The sequence below is a fragment of the Bos grunniens genome, chromosome 21, assembly GCF_055505025.1.
Source record: "Bos grunniens cultivar Pamir isolate PY7600 chromosome 21, Bosgru_T2T1.0, whole genome shotgun sequence".
Classification (NCBI taxonomy): domain Eukaryota; kingdom Metazoa; phylum Chordata; class Mammalia; order Artiodactyla; family Bovidae; genus Bos; species Bos grunniens.
Window position 1 is genome coordinate 10,574,282 of NC_141185.1, and position 10,402 is coordinate 10,584,683.

The 10,402-nt window shown below is 47.4% G+C and overlaps 1 protein-coding gene across 3 annotated transcripts in view; it reads left to right on the forward strand.

The window, feature by feature from the left end:
- CLMN (calmin) overlaps positions 1-10,201 on the forward strand; it is a 122,191-nt gene extending 111,990 nt beyond the window's left edge. Inside the window, exons 13-14 of one of the 3 annotated variants that reach the window (XM_086363100.1) lie at positions 115-327; positions 7,938-10,201. In XM_086363100.1, coding sequence (XP_086219226.1) covers positions 115-283 — 169 coding nt within the window. In that variant the 3' untranslated portion in view covers positions 284-327; positions 7,938-10,201. Of the gene's footprint in view, positions 1-114; positions 328-7,937 lie in introns of those variants that run through there. The other 2 variants (XM_086363101.1, XM_086363099.1) reach the window with 2 other exon arrangements.
- Positions 10,202-10,402: the final 201 nt, after the last annotated feature.

A 10,402-nucleotide genomic window follows, 5' to 3' on the forward strand; every position in this document is an offset into this window, starting at 1 on the left:
CCGAGCCATTGGCTCTCCAGTTGGGCAGTGAGGCTGGAGGACAGGGAGGGAGTGGGGGTCCCCTGGGTGGAGGAACCCTGCTTGTGACTGCTTTGGTGTGTCTCCCTCCTGCAGGAAGGCCAACCACTCCAGCAAAGCCAGGCTGCGGGAGATCCACAGCTCCCAGAGCGACTCGCTGACACAGCTGGTCCAGCAGCCGGACGTGATGTACTTTATCCTCTTCCTCTGGCTCCTGGTTTACTGCCTGCTGCTCTTCCCCCAGCTGGATGTCAACAGACTCTGATGCGTGCGTCTGCATAATAAAAGAGACAGGACCCTGGCCGTGGGGTGGGCATTCTCCTCCCTTCCTCTTCTTGCCTATTCGGGATGGGGCACTTCTGCAGATAGTGGGAGACCTCCAAGGAAACTTAGACCACCCCCCCACCCTTCCCCACTATTTTTTTTTCATGTTTCCTTTCGTTTTCTTTTCTTGTAAGTCCTAAGCATGCTTTTCTCTTAGGCTGTGAACATAACACTCAGGTGTGTGGCCGGATCCTTGGGTAGGGTTTGTTTGTGTGCCTTGTTCTGCCAGGTTTTACTATTAAGCTTCATGGCTGAGACTTATGGGGCTTCCCAGGTGGCTCAGTGGTAAAGAATCTGCCTGCCAGTGCTAGAGACACAAGAGATGCGGGTTCGATCCCTGAGTTGGGAAGATCCCCTGGAGAAGGAAATGGCAACCCACTCCAGTATTCTTGCCCGGAGAATCCCATGGACAGAGGAGCCTGGCGGGCTACAGTCCCTGGGGTTGCAAAGAGTTGGACACGACTAATCGACTGAGCACAAGCACTGATTCTTAGCTCGCTCGGCTTTTAAGGTCCCAGATGGACTTGAGTTTGTTACCTCCTGATGACAAAGGGGATGGATACCCCAGGGAGAGCCTTTATGGGAAGAAAACTGCCCCACTTTCCTCCAAGAGGGGCATTTGGGTGAAGGCGCTGGGGGCCCTGTGGTGGTGTGGTGGTTGGTCGTGGTCTTCACGGGGTGGGAGAAGGGGTTATCCAAAGAACAACACAAAACTGCTGGCTCCAGGAAAGTGCGTCCACAATCGGCAAAATTCACAGAAAGTAAAGGCTGGGTCGTGAGCTGCAGTGCACACTTGTTCACGCTAGGGTGTTTTTCTAGGGAGGGGATGCATTTTCATTTTGCTTTTGCACTGACTGATTTGAGATAAAGCTGTGATTTTTCAAACCTTTTCCACCCATGGAATCCTCCTTTCAAGAGGATTCTCAGGGGGTGGTCTAGTCGAAACATGAAAAGCAGAGCTTTGGCTGACTCGGCAAGGCCTGGGATCCCTCTTGCTTTGTCTTGGGCAGTCCTACACCCGCACCCCCCACCTCCGGCTTCCATCCGTGGCTCCTGAGGCCGGTACCCAAGGCTGGTACCCAAGGCCCTGCAGAGTACTGTAAACACCAAGAGCCTCCCAAGGCCCCAGGAGGAGGGCAGGGGTGACCTGGCTGAGAACGAGCTCTGGTTGGTGTTGGAGCAGGTAGTAGCCCAGCAGGTTCCTGCCCCGAGAACACCTGTGTGCGCACCGCCGCACAGTGCGAGTCTGCACCACCGTCCTTTGTGGTCCGTTATAATGGTTTTCTTGAAAAGGGGAAAGGTTTCAGAAGGCATCTTGAGAAGTAGCCAGAACTGGCAGGTGGTAGAGGAAGGGCATCCAGCCGCCCTTTGATCTTCCGTCTTCCTTCTACCCTGGGCTCCCTGCTTCCTTTCAAGACACAGGCCCTGCCTCCCTGGGTATCGCTTCCTCCTCCTCTTGTCCTCCCCTGCTCAGAAAGCATATCGAGTGAGACTTATAAACCCACAGACTACGAGGTCGAGAGGGGCGTTCAGACAGCATCTTCGCTGCTGAACCTGGAGAGGCAGAGCCGTTTGACCAAGATGGCACAGCCAACCAGTAGCAGACTTGCAAGTGTACCCAGGCCACCCGATGTCCCCCCCGGAGCTGTCCCCTCTCTTAGGGAACTTCTCTTGGGCCCAGGGATGTCCTGAAAAAAATAAAATAATAAAACGAATAGATAAGAATGTCCTCATTTAAAACAAAACCAAAATTCTTAGGTCAACAGCCAACCTTTGTTTTTTTCTCGTATTTTTCCCACGAAGTTTTGCTCACTTCCAGGCTTGTCGCCCGTTCCTTCTGGAATATCCTTCACGGCTCTAACAGCCTGTCAGCTGACACACCAGTGTTGTTCTTACTCCAAGAATCATGCTTCTCTCTCTGCAAGCCAAGGGCTTGCTTATTTCAAGCAGTGGGTCTCCAGTTTACAGAATTCCAGCATGGCCAAAAGAATTTACCTAGCACATTTGAGTTGATGACAGCCAAAACCTGACTTCTATCCCACTCTAGTTATAGCCTGCCTTCTCTCCATGAACGAATCTAAGCCATCCAAGCTGAAAGCTCTTGGGAGCTTGGAGCAATTCCATCTAGAGGGCCAAGTGTCCCATGGAAAATGAGCTAATTAATGAGCTCCCTAGCATCATTGAACGCTCAAAGGTACAGATACTAAAGATTATGTGTGTGATATTTTATAACTCTGGACATCAAGCAGTCCTCACCGAAATTAGATGCTTGAAGAGCCAAGGAAGAGCTGACCCAAGCGTTAATCATTTCATTTTAAGGATCTAGACCTTGTTCAGAAAAGTCTGCAGGTTTTCTCTCTCACCCATTACAAAGTGTAATATTATTTAAAACCATCTATTGGCAAGATGCCTGAAAGTCATTTAGTTCAAGTTGGCAGCAAACTGATTTTTTTTTTTTAAGAAAAAAGATTCTCACTTGAGGATAGGCTTGTGTGAATAAAGTCAGTTATAGAAGGTGAGTAAGAAGCCAGCAGGACTAACCACCCCATGTTTTCTTTTTTTTTTTTTTTAAGAATTTATTTTTAATTCCTATCCAAGTAATACATATTCATAGTTTTAAAAGAAACAAATACAAGAAGGCTTTTAATGGAAACTAGCAATCTCCTGTGTCTTGCTTCCTGGAAGTAACCCTTTCAACTCTTCCTATTTCTTCTAATATTTACCTTTGCATTTCTATATAACATGCTTATATTTCTTTTTATTTTTAGAATACCAAGATACCTGCTGGCTTGCTACCATGGTCGAGAAGGATCTTGCTCTTAGCCTAACCCCACTTTGTTTTTCCAGCATGGTTAGATTTTGTTGTTTGGTGCATCTCTCTTCATCGCGAGCCTACGAGGTCTGTTTACTTCTGAACCAAGTGGTGTACTATAGTTGCTTGTCTTTTCTCGTCAAATTTTTTTCTCCTTGATGATGATGATGATGATGATTTTGGTGTGGTACCTTCCTTAATAACTTCCTGAGAAAAGAACATGGGAAGTAAATTTTTGAGATTTTGCATAACTTAAAACGTCCTTATTCTGCCCTTACCCAGGGGTAGCTGGATATAGAATTGTGGGTGAAAAATAATACCCCCCCACCACTCCCACCTCCAACGTGGTTGTTGAGATTCTTAATGTCATTCTGATTCCCAGGCCTTTAGCTGTGACCTGGGTTTCTCCACCTTCCCAGGAAACATTTCAGATCCCTTCATTCTTGGTGTTCTGAACAGTCCCAGTGACGGTGTGCCCTTGATGGTGTACCTCGTTCTGGGCTCTCGTGGGAAATTTCTTAAGTTTTCTTGTAATTGTTCACATTTTTTCTTTCTGGACCACCTGTTGTTCCAATGTTGGACCTCCCAGGCTAATCCTCTAATAGTTTTTCTATTTCTCATCTCTTAATTTTTTATCTGCTTGCAAAGACAGTTAACTTCTCAGTGTTCCTGGTGAATGGTTTTTAATTTCCAAGACATTTTGTGGCTGTTCTCTTGTTTCTGTTTTATAGGGTCCTGTTCTTGTTTCTTGGCTGCAGAACTTCTCTCTCTGGATGTTCATGATAGTGGGGTTTTGAGGAACTTCTTTTCTGCTGTTTTGCTTTTATTTCCTCTAAGTTCCCTTTCTTTTGGTTAGTCTCTGTCTTTCATGTTACACGTTTTCTTGAGATATCTAGTGATCCTGTGGATCTGTTCTTGTGTAAGAGTGATATTTCAAAAAATGGATTGGAAACTCTGTCTGTCAACTCGTGGATTTTTCTGTAGGGTCACCAGGTGGGCACCTGAACTCTTCAGGGGAGAACCACACATATCAGTAGGTCTTATGCAGGTCTTTTCTCATTGTGTTTCTTTAGAGATATTTCCACTTCTCTCTGAGCATACACAGGGCTGCTACTAGCCTATGCAGAGCCCTCGTGCAGTTTCAAAAGGGCATTCCCTCTGAGTGGATGACTTCCAGATAGGTGCCCCTCTGGGGCAGAAGCCACCCGTGGGCATGTGGCCAAACTGGCAGGCGCATTTTTTGCCTCTTTCTCCAGTGAAAGGCTCAAGGAGCAGAGCAAGGGCTAGAGTTAACTCCCAGTTTCCCCTTAGCCTTGCCTCTTTGTGCAGCACACAGACTGTAGGGCCGTACCCAGACATGCTGGCGCACACCTGAGTGCCCGCACCCTGACCTCTGAGCAGGCGTCTCATCACCATCAGTATGTAGACACAGTGAATCGGTCCCACCGCACTGTGCCTGGTGTCCCTGGGTTGGACCTCCTCTGCTTCCCCTGAGGAGTGGCTGCAGCTCGGTACTGCACCTCTCCTCTGCACATACGAGGTGTTGGGATTCCTTGGCCCTGCCCGTCTGCCTCCACTCTGCCCCTGCCATAAATGGGTTGGCATCTCTCACCTGCTGTCACCTCCTCTCCATCATTCTGTCTTCATGATGCCATCACTTCCATTCCTTTGCTCTTGTTTCTGTGGGCTCTCGCCAGGGAAGACATGAGCCCACGTGCTCAGGTCACCATCTTGAACACATGGGCCCTCTCTATGCAGTCCCCTGCGTGCTCTCTCCCTGCTGGTTAGGCAAGCTCGCTGCTGTGTGGACATGCTTGTGAACTTGCCCTGAGTCCTGCTGAGCCAGTGGTCTTCAAGCGCCTTCAGTTCGCACTGGGCCAGATTGGGGGTGTTGGGGAGGGAACACACAGTGCTCCCCTTGATGCCACAGTGCAGATAGGGGTTCTCCTTCCTGCCTCTTTCACCTCCTGCCCCTACACAACCATCTTAGAGCTCCCGCTGCCCCCAAGCTCCATGCACTTTTTATGTTTTCCTTGCCTTGCTTCATCGGGAAACCAGTAGCCCACACTGGTGTCGGCCAGTGAACAATACGGCTGTTCCCTCTACTGGGTGGCTGTTTGGAACTGGGTGGGCAGTTTTTCCCGGTCAAGCCAGGACTCTGTGGGGAGATGGGTTCCCACCAGGACTGAGAACGGAGTACTATCTTCTCTGCCCCTTAGACAACCACTCCAGACACAGGCTGCTTCTCCCTTCCTGGGATTCAGCAGAATTCTCCCCAGCTCTCCTCTCATCCCTGTGCAGTGCTAACGTGCTCTGTGTGAAGGTTGATCTCATAGAAGGCAGAAGATTTGGAGGCTGCCTCCCTGTATAGCCGATCTCCATAAATTGTAGATTGTTTGCTAGCCTTAGGGATCACGTAGGGATCACAGTGTCTCATTTAAGAAATGAGAAAGGCGAGGATCAGGAAGGAGAAATGACTAGTCCCAGTGTTGCTTAGTGCCCTCAGGAGGGACATCTTGACACCCAAGTGAGTTTTCTGCAAACCTCCAGCCTCCGGTCCCTGAAGCTCACTTGCACCTCCTTTCCCATCAAGGACTCAGAACATCTAGGAGCTGATCTCAGACACAAGCCCGAGGAAACAAGGAAAGACTGTATCTCTTGAATACCAGAATTCATGGTGGCTTCCTTGTTAAGAACTCTTCTGTCTCCATGGTCGTGTCACTGAAGGGCAGTCCTGTGACGCACTCTCTTTCATGTGACCTTGCTTTTCTTAACTCTCCAGAATGCCACTGCAGCTCGCAGATGTGGCCTCTCTCTCCTTTCTGCTTGGAGACCTCCCCAGCCATCTCCATTGACGTCCTGAAGTCCCCGAGGTGGGCTGTGTGCAAGTTTCAAGGCAGCATGGCTCTTCAGAACCTTCTCGGTGATGCTCTGGCCAGAAAACAAGAGCCCGTGATACCCTTCGGGTCCAGAGGTGTTATTTCTCTCACCCTGACATTGCATCATCTCTGCTGAAACCACCTTTGGGGGCAGATTCAGTGCCTGGGGCCACAGCCGCCGTCCTGAGCCCCCACTGAACGGCTGGCTCTTCATACGGTCCGTCCAGCTGCTGAGTGGGGCTGCGCTCAGGACGAGGGCCAGGACCTGGGCTGAGCAGCTGAAGGCTGAAAGCCAGCATGAGTGATAACATGCTCATTTGCTGGAAATGGCTGCAGAGTTTGCCTTAACGGTTAGCCAGCGTCAGGGAGCCAAGAAATGAGATGTGGCTTCTTTGCTGGACATGAAATCCCATGGATCTCTTTTTGCGCTGTCTCTTGTTGGGCATCTCGTTGAGGAAAAACAGTCAGCCAAGGGAAGTGAACCTGATGCAAGCAGAGCCGGGACTCTGTTTTGCATCCAGAATTTTCCATTTCCATGGCGAGCATGCAGATGCTGTGGCCTCAGGCTCCAGCTGAGCCCTGGCCCTCCGTTCTCTAATGCATGACAGCTCCACAGTGACCCGCAGGTCTTCACCGTCCTCCACTCTCGTGGGCTCTGCCATCTTGGGAAGGGGCAAAGCCCTGGAGACTCTGAGCCCCTACTTCCCAAGGGTCAGCAGAGATCATCGGAGTTCTGGAACCCCTCTGATTTTTCTGGAATTGCCAAGTCCTCCTGCACAGGGAAGATCAACTTAGATGTTTATAATTTGTTCTGAGAACCCTGATGAAAACCCATCTGACAAGCAGTCACCTCTAGCCCAGGGCTATAATACCAACAAGCCAAAAAGCATTCTCCTCTGTGGGAAGAAGACAGCCAGTGTTTCAGGCTGTTTGACCACATGGTGTTAAATACACAACAGTCTGGCCCTGATCCCACTGGTAACTTTAAAATCCCTGACACTTAGATGTCAAGGCCAGCTTTCATCTGGCAGAAATCTCTCTAACTGAAGCTGCCCGCCCACTCATTTTATAGTCACTTCCTTCCCCAGGAGGTTTTATGGGATGGGGAGGAGGGCAGGTTTGGGAATCAGCTAGATTTAGGTTCCAGTTCCAGCTCTGTCTCCAGATACCTGGATGACCTTGGGCAAATAACCTCTCTGACCATCTTCTGTGCAGAGTAGATACTCAGTACATGGTTGTTGAGTGAATGATAGTTTCCTTGTGGACTTGCCCAGTGGTCTAGTGGTTAAGACTCCATGCTTCCACTGCAGGGGACACAGGTTCGAGTCTTGGTTGGGAAAGTTCCACGTGCAGCCAAAAATATTAATAGCTTCCTTGTGAGCTCGTTACAACATTGTATGCTACTCAGCAGCTCCTTGCCTGCCTGTCCCTCCTCGCCAAGCTTTGACTAGACCTCCTTTTGTTATATTCAGTTACCATAGCTTTTCCCAGCTTCTTTCCAACCCACCTCCCTCTTGCCAGCTGCTCTGTCTCAAACCTAACTCATACCTTTTATAAGAGGAAGTCTACCCATGAACTCACTGGATCCTTAACAATCACAGGAGGTGGTTCTTTCACCACAGGAGGTGGTGCTTTTAGCTTCAGAGGAAGCTAAAACACAAGAAGGAAAAATAATAAGATCATAGAGCTGGCAGGTGGCAGAACCGCAAATATGGGACTTCCTTCCAAACGTTGATTTCCACCCAGGACTTCACTGCTTAGAAAATAAGCTTTACCCCAAGGTGATTCTGATTCTTACTGACTTCAGTCTAGTTGGCAAGAGTGGGTGAGGACCTCAGAGCTGGGCAGGTGGTGAACTTTATCTGTCACTTGTAACCCCCACCTTGTGTTCTTCCCCTTTCTAGGTTTCTGCACACTTTGACCCTTCCTTGGTGATTCGGTGGTAAAGAATCCACCTGCAATGCGGGAGACCCAGGTTCTGTCCCTGGGTCAGGAAGATCCCCTGGAGGAGGGCATGGCAACCCACTCCAGTATTCTTGCCTGGAGAGTCCCATGGACAGAGGAGCCTGGTGGGCTACAGTCCATGGGGTTGCCAAGAGCTGGACACAATTGAGTGACTAACACTTTCACTTTCCACATCAACACTGCTTAAATATTTCCTTCATCCTCAGTTTGTAAAAGTGACTGAGTAACATTGTACATCAATTATACTTCAATTAAAAATAAGTTTAAAAAATTTTAATACCTGAGGACACCCCAAATTCAAGTTTTACCCTAAGGTTGCAAATTTATAACTAAAATGACTGCTTTTAAAGGGCCTTCAGCAGCATAAATTCAATGTCTTAACATTCAGGAGTGAGTGACTTTAATTAACCGCCCCCAGCTCTTCACTCAGTTCTTCTAATATGCTTTTCAGAGTGGAAGAGAGGCCCCCTCCTTTGAAAAGCAAATTTCATTGTCCTGGGCAGAACACGATTAAAATAAGAATGAGAACATGAATTCCTGGGAGTAAGACAACAGGTTGGTCTGTGAGATAGGAATCACCATTTTCCCGCTTTGTTCTGCCTTTAAAAAGTTGTAGGTTTTGCATTGTTGCAAAAACAAATAGAAAAGTATCTTTTGATAGGGTTTTTTTTTTTTTTCCCCATTTGTGATAGTTCCCACTTCTCTTAGCCCCACCAGAAGTCAGTGGACTTTGCTGTGAGGATAGCCACAACATGCCTGGTTGAAACACTTTTTAAAAGGAAACTCTTAAGAGTGTCTGTAACCTAGAGAGTTGACAGTGTTCCAGATTAGGACAGCACTGGCCTGGCTGTTAGGAACGCATGTCCTAGCTCGGTCCCGCCTGCTGTGACACCTTGAATAATTCATTTACCTTTCTGGGTTGGAAGTTTGAAGACCTCTTTTTAGAAGTTCATCCTAGGTTTAAAAATCCAAAGGTTAGCAAGTTCGTTTTTTTTTTAAAAAACATCTCAGTTAGTGGCCTATTTGCTTAGAATAAATGTGCCTCTGCATTTGTAAGTGAATTCCAAAGCTTAGAGCACGGCTTCCGGCTTCAGTATTTAAAAAGGTGCCTTCGGAAAGGGTTTGGTGGAATAAAAGGTAGTCTGTCTGTGGAAGGTGTGGGGGTGGAAGCTTGTAGAATGTGCAAGATCTGCTTCCTGGGCTCCCAGAACTAAACTGGTCTCCTTAAATTAAATCAGCATCTGATGCAGCAGTTTTCTCAGATTCGTTGCAATTCACAAGTTCAGCCACAGGAATACACAGATGTAAACACCTGGACCTTTCTATTCTCCTCTTTTCCCCCAGCCCCTCTGAGCATCGACACGCATAGTGTTAGCCACTCGGTTGTGTCCGACTCTCTGCAACCCCGTGGACGGTGGCCCACCAGGCTCCTCTGTCCAGGCACAGAAATTCCACTTGAATCAGAGGCTGCTTGCATTCTAGCATTGGATCCTTGAAGCCAAAGACTGGCACGTTTGTGTAGAATGTCCCTGGGGTGGGTGTGGCACTTGGGGAACGGGTACCATGAAACAGAGACCCTTTGCCCTTGAATTGCACCCTAAATTAGCTGCTGGCGTCACTTACATTGATGCTGGTAACATCGGCCAAAGACAAAGAGTAAATACAGAAGGATGGTCGGTCCCTGCCGTGGAGCAGGTGCGAGGTCGGGACCAATTAGTAAACCTGGGCACAGGAGGTGTTGAAAGTGTATAGTATTGAGTGATGATAGGTTTATTTTTTCAAGGTCTGTAGTATGTTTAATAGATTCACTGCTACCGTTTCTTTTAATATCATGGCAGGACTTAATTGATAATGTCTGAATATTTTTACTGAGAGGACTAAGAACTATTGGAAAAAAGTGAAATGTTATTTTGTAGTACAAGAATTATTTTGTCTATTTAGTCTATACATAGCTGTAGCTTTGTAAAAAAAAGGTATCTTTGTAAAAAAATTGTATGAACGTGCACTCTTATTTATTAATTATTGTAAATGAAGATATAAATGATTATTTGCATAATTTATACCTGTGGGAAATTAACTGGAGTGTTTGTTATTTGACTGTTTTCTATTAAGGAGTATTAGGCTTGGTGCTATGATGAATGGTCTTGTAAAATTACATGTATTCTTAAGAAAAATTTTGGGTATAAATCTCATGAATCAACCAGCTCATTGATCATTCTCATTTCCATGTGTATCTGTGCCTTTCCCAACGAGAAATTACACTGTCTTTCCTTCATCCCGACAAAGAGAACTGTTGCCAGGGTAAAAGTGAAGCCAACTGACTATAGAACCATAGAGATTGTAAGAAATCCATCTTTTTTTTTTAAACCATTAACTTGCCTCACGCCTTTGCAGGTGCAGCTCT